Source organism: Brienomyrus brachyistius, chromosome 7 (assembly GCF_023856365.1).
Source record: "Brienomyrus brachyistius isolate T26 chromosome 7, BBRACH_0.4, whole genome shotgun sequence".
NCBI classification, from domain to species: Eukaryota; Metazoa; Chordata; class Actinopteri; order Osteoglossiformes; family Mormyridae; genus Brienomyrus; species Brienomyrus brachyistius.
This window is the reverse complement of record NC_064539.1, coordinates 19,299,377-19,320,907: the sequence shown is the minus strand read 5'-3', so window position 1 is coordinate 19,320,907 and position 21,531 is coordinate 19,299,377. Positions and strand designations below refer to the sequence as shown.

Below are 21,531 nucleotides of genomic sequence, written 5' to 3'. Positions count from 1 at the left end.
GTAACTGCATGAAATACATGAACTGTCATGACTGATTAATGATGAATGAGCATGGGATCAGTACTTAACTAACACTTAGTTTCTGGTTAAGTAATACATTAAGTGATCGTGTACTAATGCATTATTTGTGCCTTGTTGAGTCTCTTCAGGAAATTAAGGCATTGTTGAATATCCCAAGAGAGGTCCTCAAGAATTTCAAGGAGTTCATACTTTTTCTCACTGCCTCATTGGGAGTGGTCCCATTTTTTTGTACTTAAAGGTAATTGCGCAATACAATTAAAATTACCCTTAAAATAAATAAGCGTTAAAATAACCCTACCCGTACTGTCTGTCTGGTGTCCGCTTCTCTTTGTGTTATGTGGATTTTCTCTAGTTTCACACACTTTCTGACATGTGGACAAATGAATTGCCCAAAATGTGAGAATATGTACCCTGTGGTGGACTGCCACATCCCATCCATGGTGTTCGTGTCCTGGGCTTACAGGGACAATGCTCCCAGCCCTCTGTGACCCTGTCCTTGATAAGCAGTTTGAGGACAGATGATAAAATATTCCCATTTGAATCTGTCACACTGTAAAATGTATCCCTTTAAATTATTTTAGTGTAATATTAATCTACCATGTACTGTGTTTGCTGGAACCCTCACAAGGACAAATAGTTTGGAGACTTGAAGAAAGAACAGAATTGTGTAAGAAAGAATGCACACCTCTCTGGGAGTCTCTTATCATCCATTTTATCACCACACATCCTGGTCATGGTCATGGCGCATGTCCCGGGCAGCTTAGGGCACAATGCGGGAGTACACTCTGGATGGAATGCCAGTCCATTGCAGGGCACATGCATGCATCCACAGTCATACTCTAATGGATAATTTAGAGACACATACAAACTCTTCATACACATAATGGAGATGGGATTCAAACCTAGAACTGTATGGATATGAGGAGACACGTGCTATCTATCCCTGGGGATCTCCAGAGATGCCTAGTAGATGTAATACCACCAGTGTTCGCTGGATCTGCCGGTCTGAATGCTGCAACATCATATTCATGCATTAAAGTGAGCTGTGTTCGATCTGTCGTACCGTCATGACATTAACCAAACATAGCATAACATTCTTTCCCCCCCCCCCACAGTATAACATTAAATACTCGCCCGGTTCGACGTCATGACGTTTGATCGTACGTAGCCTGACGTACAATGCGTGATGGGCTGTGTTGTTTTTCATGGCAACAGTCGGCAGAACAGTTGTGCCGTTTATAGCGCACTGAGTGCCACGCCGGTATGTCGTAATAATTTGACAGCCTTTTCTTGTAACGATTAGCATCTTTAAATGTCATTTTATCTTGTTAGTACAATATAATTATAATGCATATAGTAATTTATGGCACTGTAAAACGTCTTAGCAACTTGCTACAATAGCTAACTAGCTTTCTAGTTTGCTGCCCAAAGTGTGCTGTCAAAGGCTGCCAGCGGACAACCACCAGCAGTAACATTATCTCCACGCTGGATGTGAATAACACAAAAAGAGAGGTATGATACTATGATTTACTTCTTATTTATCGTTGTATGCTTTTTTTTTGCAGCGGTTGCTGTATTAAATATTGTGGCACATCGGTACCTATATGCATGGTAATTGTTCTGCTCGGTTGTTTTATTCTGACGCACGTTGAGTAACCTCTACGGTATATAGCTCATAATTTACTTCCATGATATATCTCGTATTATTTGTGTCTGATGAAATATTTGACAGAAGATCACAGGCCATCTTGACACTTATTAATTCTGTTATTAAATTAAATAGCTAAAACTGCAATATTCACAAAATAAAATAAATATTAGTCCACCAATACAGAAATCAATGATATCACCTAAGTCATGCATTTAGATATTAGGATATAATTTTTAAAATAGATATTGCCTTCTCTGTATTTTCAAAAATCAGTTCTTTAGACTGACATATGGTGGATATGTGGTTTGTGTAGCTTTAGTAAAGTATGTGGAGCGTTTAATGAAACTGAATCCAATGTATGACATTATGATTGAGAAATATACCTTGATTTACACTCGGAAGGTTATCTTGGGTGTCACACCTAGACTGTCTCTGCAAGGCAGATAATACTTGCCTAATGCTGATCAGAGTATAGGATGTTACATGTTCTGCTTTGTAGATAGATGGTCTGTACACTCGTTTTGGAAGTAGAGAGACATAGTAAATAATTTATTTTAATAGTATTTTTAAAATAAATGTTTTTGTAGGTAGTTGTTTGCAGTAACCTCCAAAATATTCACCTCATAGATGATGCAGCTGTCCCTGCCTTGCTAATTTAGGGCTTTTAGCTGATTTAGTTAGGGATTTAGTTCTTTGTCATCCTAATTTACATCTGCATTATAATACTATAATTTTATTCTTCTAGGAAAAAAATTACTTTAAAATGGCCCTCAGAATACCTTTGGTTCTGGTCCACATCTGAATGTATGACAATGCTCAGTGATTTTGTGTTGACTACAGATCAGTGAATTTCCACAATTAAATTTATGTTTATGGATCCTGAAAGCAGTATTCATTAAAAAAAAAAAATCTCATTGTAGCTATTAACATTTTGTACCTGGTACAATTAAATCTCTTTTACTGTTTTACTGACTTTAGTTTCATTCATAATTATCATAACCATCAACATTAAACATAAGCAAATGTCTGGAAATTGCCAAACTGAAAATTGAGATAAACAAGATATTTCTGAAAGATTTTATTGATATATTTATGTGTGGGTGTATTTTTCTGCCTTTTGTTTTTCTAACTGTTATTTTTATTTACTACCGCATGCATTTTTAAACCATAGGAGAAGTACAGGGCTAATCATTTATGTATATCATTCATAGGTTCCAGCATTATATCATAGGTTCCAGCATTTAATCCAATAGGATTAAATGATTGTGGTATTACATCAAGAAATTTTTTAGTTAGTTTAGAAGTAAAATTGTTTCAGTATTGTATGTATTACAGCTTCCAAAACAACCAGTTTAGTTATTATATCTAGTAATTTAATATATAGTTTTGGAATAGAATTAAGTACGGTGTCGGTAACTGTTCAGCTTGATAGTTACTAGTATTTGCGTGTATTTTTAGTAACCTGTAACCTAAGCTATATTTATCGTTGGGCTTGCACATAAGCGAGTGTGTGACAGGTTGGAAAGGGCTTCGAAAAATTAGTCGATGTTGCAACCTTAATATAAAATATAAAATGTGCATGTCATTTGTCTAGCTGAAAATTGGTTATCATATTATATCTTATGAAAATCTTTGTGTTGCCTGGATTTGGTTCCATTTTGAGATGCCTTGTCATGCAGTTGCCAACTCACAAATAAGTGTTTGTGAAATTTCATTGCGATTATATTGTAAACAAACATGATTCGTTTGTGACATCATTTGAGTCCAATAAATAAATGTTTCTAACTGGGATAGGGGGAATTAAACAGAGAATATGATGTATAGTATGATCACATGAGCAGGGTCAGAGACAGTATTACAGTATTTATTTATAAGTGAAAACTGGTTTGCCATCTCCATTAGTCCTTCACGGAGAATGTCTTTCCACAATATTACTCACTCTAGTCTCCTATACTCTTGAAACTTGATCATGTCATAAAAGCTTTTCAAAAATGTATCATGGCAGAATAGGTGTAAATACTCAGTAAGCTACACATCAGATATCCGTATAATGTGGAGTTGATTAACATCATAGCCTATTAGGATGAATATTAGGATATCAGTCTAATTTGTTTTAGTGACAGCTTGGCACATATTGTTTCTGGCCCTGATAATTTTTAGGTAATATTCATCGTATTTTGTAGAAGTGGTTCTGTTCATGAACTGATGCATTGAGAAGATGGTTCCTAAAATGACTTTGACTAGAACTAATGATGGGAGTCTAATGACTGAGACTTGCGGTTATTTCTGCTGATTATTGCGTAACGGTGCTCCAGCGTGAAAGGCTAAGCAACCTAAACTGACACTTGCTGAAGAGGAAGACTGACTTCAAAGACTCTGCCCTTATTTTAATTAATAGTGGTTGGAGGAAAGGTTTTTATTCTGTCCAGACACTTTCTAAAATTTACATGTAACCTTTAACATATTTAGCAAATGCTTTTGTCTAAAGCGATGTATGAGTGAAGCAAATTAGGAAAAAAAAATCTGGAAATTCTAAAAATGCTGCTTTTCCCCTGTTTTTGAATGTTAACAGTGTAGAACTTGGGATCCCATTTAGCACTGTGATAAATATGACTTCAGTTGTATATTCTTTAACTTCTATTTTGTACTTCCATTTTCCAGTTGTATATTTTTTAACTTTGTAACTTATTATATTTGTCAGGGAACTTGTTACCCCAAAACACATTAAACCACTACTTATTCTTCTGTATATCTGTTGCTTTTAGAAAATATTCCTCTAATATATCTTCATCTCATTTGCGGAGTTAGGGTTAGAATGTGCATTTACGCTCTCATTTAACATTAGCCTTAATATGCATGTGCAGTCTATGATTACAGTCGCTGTCTGTCTCTTTATGATCTCCCCAAGAAAGGCAGAGAATGCCTGGAGAGCACTTTATGTATTAGATTTTGACTATTGCCATTCATCCCAGGAACATTGTATTTTGCCTTCCATCCGCTTCCTTAGAAAAACCCTTAATAATGCTTTTGTTATATGTCTTGACAGCCTGCTGCGCTACAGGATAATGATTAGAAATGGTACCTTGCCAGACCCATGTGATGCTGAAGTGGCAGGAGCACTTGAACAGCTCCTGGGCGGCGGAGGACAGCGTCCTGGCCGCCACCAGGCCCGGAGCCGCCGCCCTCTATTCCAAACTCCTTCAGAATAAGGAGGTGGTGGGATTGGCTCAGCCTGTGCAGGACCTGATTGGCCCCAGGCTGCCAGACTTTCAGTATGAGTCCAACGCCCTGGATGAACGGGAGGGGTACCTGCTGGCCCTCTTGCACAGCCAGCGCTGCCTGGCCCAGCGCATGTTGACCCGCACGCCCTACGCCGTCTCTCTGCACCACCGGCTTGTGGTTCTTCAGCGCATCTACTATGCCCTGCACAGCAAATACCACAACCGCTTTCACGCTCCGCCTCCACCCCAGGCCACGACCAGCGCCGAGTCTGGGGTCCTGGAACCTGCCTCAGAACCTTGGATGCCCGGGTCAAGGGTCAAGTCCGGCACCGACGTCCTTATTGAGATGGGCGTCAGGACGGGCCTTAGCCTGCTTTTTGCTCTTTTGCAACAGAACTGGCACCAGGCCCGGCTGGACCCCAGCCTGGCCCTGTGCAACGATGTGCTGACCACCGCGTCCTCCGTCTTGTCTTCACTGCCCCCGCTATCCTTGGCGAATGAGAACAAGATCCCCCCCGTGGGCCTGGACTGCCTGACGCAGGTGGCGGACTTTCTGAAGCGGACGTCCGTGAGCGGCATGGGCGCAGACCGGGCTGGCCGCCGGCTGGCTCTGGAGCTCCTGCTTGGCTTAGCGGTGCAGAGGGGATCCCTGCGTTTCATGCTGGAGTGGATAGAGGTCGCGCTAGCGGCCTCGGCCTTTGCCTGCTTGGAGTCATCGGAGCCCCTGGCTGAAGCTGGGATTGGGCACGAGGTCATTCTTCAGACGTTGGTCCAAATGAGGCAGTATGCGGTATGTATTGTTTCTGCCGTTTTCATATGGATGGATGGATATATTTTATATATATATGTATATATATGGGGGCGGCATGGTGGTGCAGTGGTTAGCACTGTCGCCTCACACCTCTGGGACCCAGGTTCGAGTCTCTACCTGGGTCACATGTGTGTGGAGTTTGCATGTTCTCCCCATGTCATCGTGGGGTTTCCTCCGGGTACTCCGGTTTCCCCCCACTGTCCAAAAACATGCTGAGGCTAATTGGAGTTGCTAAATTGCCCGTAGGTGTGCATGTGTGAGTGAATGGTGTGTGAGTGTGCCCTGTGATGGGCTGGCCCCCCATCCTGGGTTGTTCCCTGCCTCGTGCCCATTGCTTCCGGGATAGGCTCCAGACCCCCCGCGACCCAGTAGGATAAGCGGTTTGGAAAATGGATGGATGTATATATATGTATATGTCGCAGACAAGTAGTTAGGCTGGGGTCTTATTTGCCCATGCAATACACTGCCATCCTGTCTAGGTTGTAGCTCAGCCTTCTGCCTGGGATAGGCTTCACCCCCCCCAGACCCACCCCCCATGAGCATTTGTCCTTGGGAGAATTGTTGTTTATCATTTTTGTGCTTTAAGAAGTCCTTCGGCACAACATGTTTTTATTTAATGTGGATATTAATACACCAATGTAATAAATTGTTGACCTTGTTAATTAGTAGACTTTGAAATGACTATTAATGCATTCTTAATGGAATGTAGATAAAGGGTTTGTCTCTATCAGGGTTTCCGTGGTGATTCAGGGAACATTCAGTTGCCAAAAAAGGATGTGGGCGGACACTGCAGTCTCACGCATGCAACTCTGAGTGTCTTTGAGGAGGTTGGTGATTTTTTTATTTTTTTTATGTCACAACCTTAATACACTTTATAACGTGCTTCGGAAAGTATTCTTTAGTGAATGTCTTCTTAATACTCGCGATTCAAAAACAGGACATTATTCAGTAACTACATGCAGATTTGCAGTTTGACGCTAACTAATGGAGATCGTAATGTCTTTAGCGGACGTCAGAAACCGTGAAAGTCGGTGGACTTGCAGCGTCGGATCAGTATCTTGTGTAACTGTCGTGAGACACTTTTTGGAGGAAATGCAACTGTGGTGTGATGTTTTCATATTTCCGTCTTTTAGATCTGTAACCTCGCGTCGAACTGCCTGTGCTGCTGTAGCACAGGTTCCTCCTCGCCTGGTGTGGAGACGGACGCCGTCATGGTGTACGTGTGGGGTAGCAACAGCAGTCACCAGCTAGCAGAGGGCACGCTGGAGAAGATCCTGCAACCGAAGTTGGCGCAGGGCTTTAATGATGCCCAAATGGTGTGGGCACCACTCGCGCTGTGCCATGGAATTCAGAGTGTCGTGGGCATGCTATGTTAACTGGCTGTGGCAAGGCTCAAAGGGGGAAAAATGCTTATGTCATGTGTGTTGGCTATTACCGTGTGTTTTGAGAATGTCACTTGAGACTCTTATCATTTTGTGACACTCTTGTGTCCCTTCCTTTTCGAGATCGAAGCAGGTCAGTACTGCACGTTCTCCGTATCAGCGGACGGCTCAATCAAAGCCTGCGGGAAGGGCAGCTACGGGAGACTTGGGCTCGGCGATTCCAACAATCAGTCAGTGCCGAAGAAACTGGTCCTGGAGCCGCCCCGGATCATGCGCAAGGTGTCCTCCTCCAAGGGCTCGGATGGTCACACGCTGGCTGTGACGGGGGACGGCGAGGTCTTCAGCTGGGGTGATGGCGATTATGGCAAACTGGGCCATGGAAACAGTGCCACTCAAAAATACCCCAAAATAATCCAAGGCCCATTACTGGGAAAGGTGAGTATGAAGAAGAGGCATATAACTACTGTCTGTTATGACTGGCCAGGTCATTATACTTACACTAAATGGACAAAAGTATTGGGACATCAGCTTGCCCAGCACCTCAGTCTGAATCAAAGGGTGTTAATATGAAGTTGACTAACCCTTAGCTGCTGTAATAGCCTGCACTCTTCTGGGAAGGCTTTCCATTAGATGCTGGGACATTGCCGGTGGGATTTGCTGCCATTCTGGTTGGGTATTGATGCTGGGTGATCAGGTCCCTTTCTGTGAGCTTGTGGCCCCCACCTTGCAGCTGGACTTGCTCCCAGATGTTCTCACTTCACAATCACTTCACTTGCGGTTGACCAGGGCAGCTCTAGCAGGACAACAATGTGGAGAATCGACCAGTGGTGTCCAGTAACAGTGCTGGGCTGACTAACCTCTTCTGCTGCTATTGCTTGATGCTGGAGGTTGCCTGACTGTCTGCTTAATTATACACCTGTATGTCGGCAGTGGTTGTGGCTTATGTGGCCCATTCCTGTAATTACTACCCGTGTCCCAATACTTTTGTCCATATAGTCTAAGTGGTTTTGAGGTGGTCTGTGGTTTTGCAGCTTATACCCAAGATCAGAATGTCATTGGTTCGGATCTTGTGGTTGGTAGCTTGTTCCCACCGTCGGGCCCTTGAGCGAGGCCCCTAACCACAGTTGCTCCAGGGATGCTACCTGATCCAGCTCCAATTCTAACTTGTATGTTGCTTTGGACAGAAGTGACCACTAAATAAATAAAGTGGCTCTTTTTGTGCATTGCATGTATGATATGTGGTGTTTGTTAAAGATGGTGCTTTGTTTCCAAGACCTTCACCGCTACTGTTCCTCCTCCAAGGTGGTGGTTTGTGTCTCAGCTGGCTACAGACACAGTGCTGCAGTGACTAATGATGGAGAACTGTATACCTGGGGGGAGGGGGACTTTGGCAGGCTGGGTAAGTGCTGCCCCTCCGCTCCCCTGGGCTGTACAGAAGTTTATATTGTTACATGCATAAAATTATTACTAATAAAACATTATAAAAGTCTTGGGATGCTTGGTTAATTCAGTAAAAAGTCGAACATTAATTTCCAGTACTAATAAATTTAAACCCAAATTATAGTTCTGAAAGAGCTGTTCTGAGTTGAAAAGTTCATTGACAAGCAGTCTCACTATCCATCCATCCATTTTCCAAACCGCTTATCCTACTGGGTCGTGGGGTCACACGCGGGAGCCTATCCCGCAAGCAATGGGCGCGAGGCAGGGAACAACCCAGGATGGGGGGCCAGCCCATTGTAGGGCACACACACACACCATTCACTAACACATGCACACCTACGGGCAATTTAGCAACTCCAATTAGCCTCAGCATGTTTTTGGACTGTGGAAGGAAACCGGAGTACCCGGAGGAAACCCCACGACGACATGGGGAGAACATGCAAACTCCGCAGACTCGAACCCGGGTCCCAGAGGTGTGAGGCAACAGTGCTAACCACTGCACCACCATGCCGCCCCATACAGTGCTAACCACTGCACCACCATGCCGCCCCCGTAGTCTCACTAGATGCTTTTTAATTTCTAACACCTTTGCAATAACATGAAGCACCAAACATTTGTGTTTAATATCTCATTGAGTGCCAGTCACTACAGCTGCCATTAATAGCAAAATGCAAGAACAGAAGTAAATGAGTCTGTCAAAAATATTATGACACTTAATAAAAAAGAAAATGTCTGCATGGAAGATAGGTATGTTAAACATTCCTTGTCCTAAATCAGTAAATTTGCACATTATTAATGCGTCCCAAGACTTTCTGTGAGCACTGTATATTAATAATATAATTGATAAAATTAGCAATAGAAAGATGGATTGGTGGATAGACAGACAGACAGAATTATTAATTCCCAGTAATAAGGAAGCGCTGCATTAAATTTAGCAGTAAGGCTGCTAAAGCTGGGGGTTTGTTACAGCGAATGACTTTTGAGCTTTTGGTTCAGGCCACAGTGACAGTCACAGCAGGAACGTGCCGACTCTGGTGAAGGACATCAGCGGCGTGGGCCAGGTGGCTTGTGGGAGCTCCCACACCGTAGCGGTGGCCCAGGATGGCCGCACCGTCTGGTCGTTTGGAGGAGGAGACAACGGTCGGTGTCCGGAAGCGACGCTGGATGCTGTGTGCTAGCCGGCGTATGCAGCATGCTCACTCAGACTGTTTCCCCTCACCTGTGTGGCAGGTAAACTCGGCCATGGGGATACGAACCGCGTGTACAGGCCGAAGGTGATCGAGGCGCTGCATGGGTTCATCATCCGGAAGGTTTGTGCTGGGAGCCAGTCGTCTTTGGCTCTCACCTCTGCAGGACAGGTGGGCACAGAACCGGAGCATCGTTTAATAATAATGCAAGCCGAGAAATTTGGAATAAAAATTAAAAATGCTTTTATATGATGCACTGATTTATCAGTATATATGTGGGCGTGTGCATACATACAGGGAGGGTGAACAAAATATTGTACACGCATCAACTCCAGCTGTGTGAAACTCACAGTGTATAGTTTTTATTACGACTTTCTTATAGAAGTTATATGATTCTCTTCAGTACATTTAGACTGTACTTTTGTGCCGTTTTTACTAAATACTGTGATGTATGCTGGCCTGCAACTTCTGCTACTCTTTGTCCATGTTTGGCATGTACTGTTGTGATCTTTTTCGAGACATTTGCCCTTGACACGTTGAATTATTTTGCAGTTGTTGCGATCGGTGCGCCTGTAGTTTAGACACTGACTTGTACTCCTGTCATGAACTTGATGTTGTGTCATGTTGTTTTGAAAACTCGCACATCAGACCTGTTTTTTAAATAGCCAATTTGACATCTGACCTCCTATGACTCGCCTTCGTAACTATTTTCGTAATTTTGGTTTAGTTCCTCAAAGTCTTTTTTTTAATGTGGTGTTTCTGCTATTTTGTTGACCGCCTGTATTTACACACAGGGACGGATTATGGGTTGTGTGGCCCCTGGGCAAAACGTTCGCGAGGCCCCCCCCCCCCCACCACCACCACCACCACCACAATTCAAGGGCCCTTGGCAGCCAAACGCCCTCCCTATAGGGTCAGGGGCCCTTGTAGGCAGAGGATCAAAGAATGTAGGCCCTCTAAAATAGACAAACGAAAATACATTGTTGATAAGCGTTGCAAATTGTTTTGGGCTAGGGGCCCCACGGGTCCCCTGCACCCCAAGGGCCCCTGGGCAGCGGCCCCGCTGGCCCGGTCCGTAATCCGTCCCTGTTTACACATGTGCACACTGTTCTTAGTAAGGGGCAAAATTCAGTTTTATTTTTCAGAATTATCTTTATTGAGCTATGGTGTACTCTCCTCTAGGTGTTTGCATGGGGCTGTGGCTCATGTTTGGGGCTGGGATCTTCTGAAACGACGTTGCTGAGACCGAGGGTCATTGAAGAGCTCATTGTGACTAAGATCATTGACATTTCCTGTGGTGACAGTCACTGTCTTGCCCTTTCGCATGGTGAGAGAAATCCCATTGATTTCCCGCCCTTATGTTTTTCTGTCTGCTAAAAGCTGATAGCAGAGAGTGATAATTGCTTTGTGGTACCTGTCCTTTGAACCAAAAAAGAAATCAAACACAGAATCTCTTCTTTTATGATGACTTTGGAAGAATGTTCACTGCATGTGAACGTATTAATTTCTATCTTGTATTATTATTGTTACAGCTCGGTTAAAGATAGAGTGAGAGAAAATCTGTCTAATTCTTTGGTGAACATTTATATATTTTGTCCAGTGGAGCTTCAGTTACTCATTGCATAATAAGTACTGTAATCAACACTGCAGTTTCCTTGCGTTTTACTTGAGTTTCAAGAATGTTTTAATTTGGAAACTTCTGATTTCATAAATCAGAAGGCAATCACTTAGCCGTGCAATCTTTTAACCAGAAGTATTCATCTTAATTCGGAATCACTTCTGGGCTGCTGCTAATATTTCTTTTGCTCATCTTGTAGAAAATGAGGTGTACGCTTGGGGTAACAATGCCATGGGTCAGTGTGGCCAGGGTCACACCTCCACACCAGTCAACAAGCCCAAGAAGGTGATTGGTTTGGAGGGCGTGTCGATTCAGCAAATCACAGCCGGGACCTCACACAGCCTGGCCTGGACTGCAGTACCTACAGACAGGTATGCCTGCTGCTTAGTTTAACACAATACATGCAAGCTGAAAACAATATCGATTTTTTTATGGCGGTATTTTCAGCTACACTGTATGGCCAAACGTGTGTGGACAGCCCAGTTAATTAGAGAAATTTGTCTAATTAAGTCACACCCATTGCTGATAGGGGTATAATTAAGCACACACTAATGCAATCTCTTGCAAGAAACAGTAGCAACAGAACGGGTGGTTGTACAGAGGAGGTTAGTGACTTTCCGCTTGGTACCGTTGTAGGACGCCATCTTTCCAGTGTCAGTTTGCCACATTTCTGCCCTGCTAGTGCTGTCCTGGTCAGCTGCGAGTGGAAGTGATTGTGAAGGACAAAGCATCTGGGATCAAGTTCCTTTGCAAAGTGGCCACACAGTCTCAGAGAATGAGATCTGATAGCTTAACACCGATACCCAACCTGAATGGCAGACACGCACCCACGCATACAACCATAAAGGAAAGGATATTTGCATTCTTTCCTGTTATTTTTTTGCTCTTCTATTTGCCCCACTACCTGTAAGAAGCAGCTCACTTTTATGCTTGTTTTTGAGTCTGGTCACCAGATATTGGACAAGCTGGTGTCCACACACTTCTGTCCATGTAGTGTTGTCGCAAAGTCATTTCTGAATCCCTTCCATTGATCAGCCAAACTCAATGCTAAGCTTCTCCGGTGACGTTTTACTTCTGAGATGCCGACACTCGGCTGACGTTCAGCTGATTGATGAGCCACCTATTGCACATATTTGTCGTACATCCTGCAAGCGTTGCGCCGTTATGAGAGAGATCTTACTCTGGCCTACAGATTAATCTGCACGGTCTTCATTTTGAAAATCCATTCGCAGCTCAGTCTTCAGTTCTGATGTTCGGTTCTTGTCTTCTTGGGTTTCACAGGCAGCTGGTGGCTTGGCACAGACCTTTCTGTGTCGATCTTGAGGAGAGCACCTTCACGTATTTGCGCAGTTTCTTAGAGCGTTACTCTGAAGACATAAACTGCGACATGCCGCCTGCCCCCTTCCCCTCAAAGAGGTACACTACAGTGCTTATACGTATTTAGCCAATTCAAGGGTCTTTTTGTTGTTTTCTTCCTCAGACTTTAGTTTGCGTTTAATGTAATAACTTTGTACATATTAATGCCTTTTAACCAAACAAGTATTTTCCTGTTTTATTTTAAAGCACTTTCGTAGCATTTCTCAGTTCCAGTAACTTAAACTGTTAACCAAGCACATTTTTAGTGTTTTAAAATGCTTTCGGAGTGTATACTCTCTGAAATTCTATTGTGAGTCTATGAAGTTTCTGTTAAGCCTGTAAAATCAAGCACATAATTTTCTATTTCATTTCATGCGATAAGATCAAAAAAATAGCTGAATGGTATTTTTATTTTTTAACCTGTTAACATAAGAAAAAACATACTGTAATAAGGCCCCAGTGAAGTAAAGAAAGTTCTAGTTCCCTGACTTATCTCCATGCTGCAGTGGCATATACCGTAAATCCCACCGGATCTTCAGTATTGTTTAGTTGCTAAGCACATAATATCAGAAACATGCATTACATACTGTACCACAGATGGATAACTTTTACAATTTCTGCAGAATATATGCTTTTAAGCAGCCCTTTGCTGTGCGGCGTGCAGTTTATACGGCTGCTGTGTGATCCCTACGCTGTGTTTAGGGAGCTTCACCAGTTCCTGCTCCTGTGCATGAAGCTGCTGTCTGTGCACCTTTCTTTGGCCCATGCGGGTGGAACGGGGGCTGCAGTCCTGGGCTCCCAGGGAAGGCCCCTCCGAAACCTGCTCTTCCGGCTTATTGACTCCAGCATTCCCGATTCCATACAGCAGGTATAGTAAAATATATTTGCATTCTCTCTTGCCGTGCAGATCAGTGCACATCCGCTGATAATCTCCGACTAGCGTTTGTGCTTTGGTGGCTGATTCTAACAGGAACCACCGGAGGGAACCTGTACCGTCGTTTCACATTTCGTATCTTCAGTCGTCTTTATTCGCTCGCCCACCGGAATCTGGATGTCAGTTTATACATTTTATTTCAAAATTATGTTCCTTAAAAAGTTTTGTATTGAAACACATTTGTTCATGTTGTCCCTCAAAAGATTGTAAAATGCATTTGTATTCTTTTCTGCTCTTACTTCAATTACTCAGTAAACCAGAAAAAAATACATTGTTTGATGTAAGTGTTGTGGGATAAGAGAGGCTGTACTATTGTGTATATTGTGTATGGTGTATATTTGCATTTATATGGCAGTATTACACAAAGCGACAGTAGATGGAAGGGGTACAATTTATGTGTGCTTCTTGGGATTTGAACCTATGACATTTGCATTATTAGCACAGTACTCTGCTTGTTGAGTTATAGGAACCCTAGTTATTAAGTAATATAAATGGTTATGTCATAAATTTACCTTTCTCTTTAACATTTAATGGTTTGTAAAGGAAAATTTTTAATGGAAAACCATAAAATTAATATTTGAAAGTATTTGCTGGGTTAGGTTTGGTTTATGTGAGAGTCAGTATGTCAGCAGAGCATGTCTTCTGCAGGCTGTCATGAATACACTGTCCATGGGGGCATCCTTGCTGCTGCCCCCTCTCAGGGAGAGGACTGAGCTCCTCCACTCTCTTCTACCTCAAGGCCCTGAGAGCTGGGAGAACCTCTCAAAGGGTCAGGTAATAAAAGCACCCATTTCACGCTAAGTGTGCATTGTGTTAACGGTAGACAGAGGATGGATTTAAAAGATACTTCAAAAAAGGCTAATTAACTGGGGAACCATGGATTTTACCTTCTGTTTGTCAATTAATTCATTAACCATGTGTTTTAATGTGTGTTTCTCAATCCGTCAATCGATCAGTTGATTGAAGTGGCAGTGAGGAATGAAAACAGTTGGCAGCCATTTTGTTTCAGCATAAAGGAAGCATATAAGAGAATGAAACAGTACTATGTCTTAGAAAGAGGTTGACGGTAGGACATATAGGTCTAGGTGTGTAGTCTGAGACCATGACGTTGATGAACAACCTGTATCGTCGGGAAATAGGCATAAGCGAATGAATATTTGCTAATTTAACAGACTGACGCAGCAGGGTCTCTGCAATGTTCCAGCGCTTGCAGTTGGACATGGTGTTGAGCAGCCTTCAGGACCAGTCACATGTCGCATCACTGCTGGGCTACAGCTCTCCGGGAGAATTCACCGGCGCACTTGTGGCTCCTCAAGGCGAGCGATCTTCAGGCAGCCCAGACACACACGACCACTTACACCTGGCGGAAGTTCTGCTCAAGACTCTACTACTCAGCATTGGCTTCTACACGGTCAGCGTTTGAAAATACATTAACGCATCAAACAGCCGTTGCCCCTGCTTTGCGCATTTGACTTGAAAGATTGAAAGATTGCTTATTTTTTTTCATCTCCAACCCCCTAAATTCTACTTTGAGTGGTTATTGTGCGGATTGGAAAACTTCCCGATCCACACTCTCTGTCCACTGATAATGTCAATGGGCTCTTTGACTGTTGTTTCAGGAGCGGGCTTTTGGTGAGCTTGAGAAGAACAGCGACAAGCAGCAGCTGAGCCAAGCACAAAGCCAAACGGAGCCTCCCTCCCACTTCCATCACCTCCTGTCAGCCATGCATAAACATCTGCTGGCTCACTGCTACATCCACACCAGCACCAAGGTATGATTGCAGCGTCTGTTGTTTTTTTCATCAGCATCATGTCTTTCTGTGAAAGAGAACAAAAAAATCCAATGAATTTCCTTTTGGGGAGCGAATTATCCCGAACTATTGATAAATTTAACAGGAACAAGATCTAGCTTGTCATTCTCGGTATAACAGTGTTGTTATGTTTTGTGACTCTATGTCATTTTCTTACGGTATATGTATCCCATTCAGTATATGTGTATCTCCAGTGCTTAAGTTGTGCTGGAACCTGCTAGAACTCGTTCTGGAACCTTTCTGTTTTTTGACCGTCTACCTGCGTTTTTGCGGATCCAGCCCTCTGATAAAAAGACCAAAAATGTAAAATAAATAAATAAATAAATAACATATATGTATGTATTTTCCATCCATCCATTTTCCAAACCGCTTATCCTAATGGGTCGCGGGGGGTCCGGAGCCTATCCCGGAAGCAATGGGCACGAGGCAGGGAACAACCCAGGATGGGGGGCCAGCCCATCGCAGGGCACACTCACACACCATTCACTCTCACATGCACACCTACGGGCAATTTAGTAACTCCAATTAGCCTCAGCATGTTTTTGGACTGTGGGGGGAAACCGGAGTACCCGGAGGAAACCCCACGACGACATTGGGAGAACATGCAAACTCCACACACATGTGACCCAGGCGGAGACTCGAACCCGGGTCCCAGAGGTGTGAGGCAACAGTGCTAACCACTGCGCCACCATGCCGCCCCCATGTATGTATTTTAATTTACAAATTTTGTAAATTAATTTTTACAACTGAATTTAATATCCTTTATTAGTTTAGATTTATTCTTAAGCATACATAAAACTGTTTTCAATATTTTTGTATGCATTCCGGGACCTGTGCCAGCCTTGTTACCCACCCCCCCCCCCCCCCCCCCCTCTCTCGTATGCCTGTCATGTTCTAGCACCTTCTGATTTACAAGTTATGCACGGTGTTTCCCATTTAATATACGCGTATCGCATATGATGCACATGTTCGATTGTCTCTGGAATACAACCACGTTGGAGTTCTCTTTCTGTGATATTGTGTGTATGAGATATAAGTATTTTTTTGTCAGTGGATTCCAGTGAAGCAGTAGTGTTGATCACGTGGCAATACACTGAAATCTGTAGACCAATCAGAGCCTGAGAAATGTCCCGGCATAATTAAGGGCTGCGATCTGAACTATCAGTCTCCGTCTGCATGCGATTCAAGCTTGGAGAGCGAAAAGGACACTGAACGCTGCTCTATACTATAGTAATTGCTCATGATCCTTAAAAGAAAAGGAGAAAAGTAAGGCTACCGAAACAAGTCACACCCTGAAGTTGACAGTGATTCTAATACAGAATCAGAAAGCAAGTGTTCATTTGACCTGGATGAAGACTTTGCCTTCATGGAAGGAATGGATCCTGTTCTTCATCGGTATGTATAAATATATTGTTTTATCTGCATGTGAGATTTTTGACAAATAGTTTATTTACATATTTGACATTTAAAATAGCTCTGCTAATTGAATGGCGGATGTATTTTTCATTCACAAATTATTATACGAAAATACAAATATACAAATCAGAAAAAAAATCGACATTCCAATCAAGGGTAATGTTTTATCTACATGGTTTTACACTGATACTGAAATCTTGCTGCTTTTATAATGGATGGGTGATTTATTATTATTTTTTTTAATTCACAAATAATTGAATAGTTACACATGTGGAAATTTCCCTTGGAATGTCTCACCTATTTTCATTTTTACAGTCAGGAGAGTGATGTTGATTGGGAGCCGAAATATACAAAGATAAACAGACACAGCAGGACACCTAAAGCCACTCTGTCCGGCAAACAAAGTGCCCCCTTTATTTTAAAAGGGAAACATGCCGTATCGAAGCATCAAGCGCCCAGTCAGGTGGGCGTGGATCTGGGACAGCGGGCCTGCTCTCTGCTGGTTTCAACTGAAGGGGAATCCAGCTGTGCAGCTCATAAGGACCGAAGATTGCCCCCCACTTCTCCTTATTCCAGATAAAAGCGATTGTGGGCGATTAGACATGCCGAGGGAAGAGTACAAGCTGGGGGAAAAAAATCCAGTGGCTTCCTCTCACCATGAACTAACTGTATGCTTACACTGCCGGTCTTTTGTGCTTTTTGTTTTTCAAACTGAATACGACCGCTTACTAATTGGTTGAAAAACCGCCTGAAAAATTTTCTTTCTGTGCTCTGGGATATGGATCTGGAGAAAACATGAAGAAAGGGGACGAGAATTATGACCGGCTCTGCAAAATCAAGCCCTTTGACAGTATAAAGATATCATTCCAGCCTGTATCGCACGTTTTTATCCCAACAGACATCTGGCAGTGGATGAAAGGATGGTGGTCACCAAGGCTTGTATAGCACTCGGGCAGTATGTGAAGGATTGGTCCAGTAAATGGGGTTGCAAGCCTCTTGTGATGGCAGATTCTGGGCCTGGGTAGACATGGAACTTATTCTGTATGATAGGAAAACCACCATGGCATCTGGCAAAGTACTGGGCTATGACTCCCCATGTTTGCCAGAGGATCCAAACAGTACATGGGTAACTTTAACACCAGTCCAATCCTTTTTGCTGACCTGTAGAGTGCACAGCTTCTTACTTGTTGGACAATTAACACAAACTGACTGGGCTTTCCAGACACAGTGCATTGACTTGTAGGGCTGTAAAAAAACTATTATTTAGATCGTCGATTAATCACATAATCAATTGATTTACCTAGTCATTAAACAAATACTATTTTGAGAAAACATCCAGAGTCACACTTGTAATGGAAATTATACTTTAACAACCGTTCCTAGAAGTTTGCCTCTTTCAGTACACTGCTTGTATTTGTGTTTGTTGCAATACATCTGCCTTCTGTTGGTCAGGTAGAATATACAGTAATTCCCGTTCACACGGGTCTGACACATGGCATCTGCGTCCATGGACAAATGCAGTATGTACACAAGAGTCTATGCTCGCACCAGTAAAGGCATGTGGAGAAGTGACGTATGAACTAGGCTCAACACACCGACGTTAAGTTTGCTAGGTGATAATGTCATACGCAATTTACGCAGCAAACTGCGAAAAATGCAGCTGATCAATGACAAAATCTGGCAACTGTTTTTATTACCTATTATTGTTGATGTTATCGATTAGTTGTTGCAGCCCTGGTACCCAGTCAAAAAATGTGCAGAGGGTCTCGATCAGCTGTATTGGTGTAGGACTGGCCTCTTTGAGTAATAAATCCAATAAACAAACTGTTCTGAGTGTTTTTAATTTATTTGCATATGAAGTATGCAAGTAAAAAGAATGTTTTTTTTTATTGTGAGCGAAACAAATGTTTTAGATTGTAAATGAAGGTAGTGTTTTGCATTATGGAGATATATGGCATCTATTATTTTGACAAAAATATTATTTGGTGTAATTTATCGATCCATATACGTATGTGGAAATATATAAGGCAAGTCCAAACCCGTAGGCTGCTTCATGCTGTCTGAAGTTGCAGAATGCTTGTTTGAGGTTTGCTTTTTGGCTGCTTTAGCAGGTGCCCTTTTAAACTCCGTTTGAAAGTAAATTTTCTTGCATAAAAGCCTGAATCCGTCTTGCGTACATATCAGCGCGGATCTGAAAATAAGGTCAGCTTCTCTCACACTCACTTGGCTTGATTAGATGGAAGCAAGGACAGTCTCTAAGGATAGAAGCATCTTCTGTTCTCTAGGCTTTGAGCCTAAAACTGCTCAAGTACTGCAGTGCGGTTTGTTTTAAAGGCATTTAATAGCTACATTGTATTATATAGGTAAAATTACTGTATTTGTTAAGTGTAAATTGTAGGCAGCAATGAACCCTGTATTGGCTCATTGCAACTTAATTAGTGATGGTACTAAACGCGAAAGTTTTACTGATTACAATTCTAGTTGAAACTGCCCATTGAAACTGTGGTTACCAAGACAGTGAAGCATACCTGCTCCTACCCAGTCTGGGAATTGTAGCTACTCCAGGATCTCCTAGGATTGCCTTTGGTGGGTCTGAATTTCTGATTGTGTTCTGACTTCCTGTGCTGTTTGTCTTCCCCGCTCAGGAAAATCATTTAGTGTTTTTCCAGTGGGAAGCAGGAAGCTGCCGAAGCTGAATTGTCATAATGTGCCGAAATAACTTGAAATCTGAACACAATTAGAGTCCAACAGAAATGATTTAGGTTACTTTTAGATGTTGTTAGAGGTCAAATATATTCTCACCTGTTTTTAGCCAGTCAGTTATTTTTTGCTTGATTACCATGAGAAACGATGCATATTCTTTTTTAATGTAGAGAAAAAGTGTTTTATCTTAAAATGTAAAATTTTTCACAGTATAAAAATACAGTAGCAGTCCAACCCATTAGGACTGGGGGCAAAAAACTTATTGAGTTTCTTTGAGGCGGGACGCGTACTTCCGCAAATATCTATCCCCCTAAATAAGTTGACCTTTGCAGAATATTTATATTGCCCTGTTAATGGATAGACTATCATTGTTTGTCCATCGTTTTGCATCCAGGATGACAGCAGTGTGACATTGCTCCACAAGCATCTGTGTCTTCTGTTGCCGTACGCTGCGGAGACCTTCAGGAGGGCCACCATTCTGTTGGAGGAGAGCTCTCTTGACAAGCATGTCATCAAGAAGCTGCACAGTGAGAGCTGCATGACTCTGCTTTAGAATTTACTGTCTACAGAATACACAGAATATACAGCCAGTCACTTAATAAATGTCCCCTTTAGTGTTCTTGTAATTTCTGGCTAATTAATGTTCCTACCATTTCTGTATGTAATGCAGGGACGCCAACTCTCACATGTGGTGTAACACTGATGCTTTCAAACTCACGCTCACACAAGAAATCTTACGACGAATCTGTATTGCAGTTGTACCCCGGTATCCGCGGGGGATTGGTTCAAAGACCTCCCCGCGGATCCCGAAAACCTTATACAATTGTACTGTGTGCTTCTTAATGCCATTTAAACACCAGGTATTGTCAGTTGTTGTTGTTGTTTTACATCCTTTTGTGTAGTTTAAATAGTTAAGAAAGTAAATGTATTGTACTGCAATTAAATTACCCTATAAAAGAAAAAAAAGTATTTCGCCATGGGTTGAGTGGCGCAAACAAACCTCAGGCAGGCCTGTGAGCCTCAGCTGATGCCTTGTTGTGATAAAGTTATAACTCGGTATGTCGTGCAGTTTAAAAGTCGTCTGTGATTTCTTTGAAATTGTTTTATTTTAAGTGGATCACTGGATAGTGAATCAGCGAATACAGGGGTACGACTGTATTCCATTACAAACCTAAAATTAGCTACTTAAAAAGCGTTGGGGTAGTTTGCAAACCCTACAGTCTATTTACGAGGTAATAAAACTGTTACGTACATGTAAATGCCTGTGCAGACTAGCCTCGAATTGAATGTCTTGGCCAGCCAGTGGACCAAAGTTGGCAACCTTAGTAATGAATTCCTGAAAGCATAGCTGATGGCTGGTCTTATTTGATGAGTCTTTTCTTCTTCTTCTTCTTCTTCTTCTTCTTCTTCTTCTTCTTCTTCTTCTTCTTCTTCTTCTTCTTCTTCTTCTTCTTCTTCTTCTTCTTCTTCTTCTTCTTCTTCTTCTTCTTCTTCTTCTTCTTCTTCTTCTCCTTCTGCTTCTCCCTCCCTTCCCATCCAGTGGTGTTATACGGCTCAGTTGCTGGGAGCCTCCTCTGCCAGATGATGCACTCGCTGCTGCTGCTGCCCCTGCAGGTGGTCTGTCCTCTGCTGCCACACTTGCTCTCACTGCTGGAGCACCTGAATGAACTCAACTGCTTCCTGCCAGACACCGGGCTGCTGGAAGAGCTGGAACTGGAAGGGGCCTCCTCAGGTGGGGAGGGTGGGAATCGCAGAAGGGAACAAACCAGCAGCATCAATAAAAAATACAAAATATCCATTTTTATGTTTTAGCATTTAGCATTTAGCATATTGAAAATGAAAGCTTCTGGTTTCAATGTTGTTAATAATGGTTTGTCTTCTGGAATAAATACTGAATTGTTCTGTGCAGGTATCAGTAGAGAGAACAACAGTGAATTACTGTATTTTACTATCTAACCTTGACCTTTTGAGGGGTAAAAC

At 42.6% G+C, this 21,531-nt stretch overlaps 1 protein-coding gene and 1 long non-coding RNA gene across 9 annotated transcripts in view; both read left to right on the top strand.

Annotated features, from left to right (window-relative positions):
- Positions 1 to 1,222: 1,222 nt before the first annotated feature.
- Positions 1,223 to 21,531, top strand: part of LOC125746520 (probable E3 ubiquitin-protein ligase HERC1) — a 58,135-nt gene continuing 37,826 nt past the window's right edge. For all 8 annotated transcript variants that reach the window (XM_049020575.1, XM_049020576.1, XM_049020578.1 and 5 more), the window contains exons 1-17: positions 1,223 to 1,533; positions 4,719 to 5,683; positions 6,436 to 6,531; positions 6,838 to 7,020; positions 7,210 to 7,521; positions 8,389 to 8,485; positions 9,523 to 9,666; positions 9,757 to 9,884; positions 10,896 to 11,040; positions 11,531 to 11,702; positions 12,613 to 12,747; positions 13,390 to 13,555; positions 14,270 to 14,395; positions 14,826 to 15,032; positions 15,241 to 15,393; positions 19,946 to 20,078; positions 21,092 to 21,283. In XM_049020575.1, coding sequence (XP_048876532.1) covers positions 4,748 to 5,683; positions 6,436 to 6,531; positions 6,838 to 7,020; positions 7,210 to 7,521; positions 8,389 to 8,485; positions 9,523 to 9,666; positions 9,757 to 9,884; positions 10,896 to 11,040; positions 11,531 to 11,702; positions 12,613 to 12,747; positions 13,390 to 13,555; positions 14,270 to 14,395; positions 14,826 to 15,032; positions 15,241 to 15,393; positions 19,946 to 20,078; positions 21,092 to 21,283 — 3,325 coding nt within the window. In that variant the 5' untranslated portion in view covers positions 1,223 to 1,533; positions 4,719 to 4,747. The remainder of the gene's footprint in view (positions 1,534 to 4,718; positions 5,684 to 6,435; positions 6,532 to 6,837; positions 7,021 to 7,209; positions 7,522 to 8,388; positions 8,486 to 9,522; positions 9,667 to 9,756; positions 9,885 to 10,895; positions 11,041 to 11,530; positions 11,703 to 12,612; positions 12,748 to 13,389; positions 13,556 to 14,269; positions 14,396 to 14,825; positions 15,033 to 15,240; positions 15,394 to 19,945; positions 20,079 to 21,091; positions 21,284 to 21,531) is intronic.
- LOC125746528 (uncharacterized) lies at positions 16,327 to 18,684 on the top strand. Its single transcript, XR_007399001.1, has 2 exons — positions 16,327 to 16,827; positions 17,164 to 18,684. It is a non-coding gene; the product is annotated as an uncharacterized LOC125746528 (long non-coding RNA).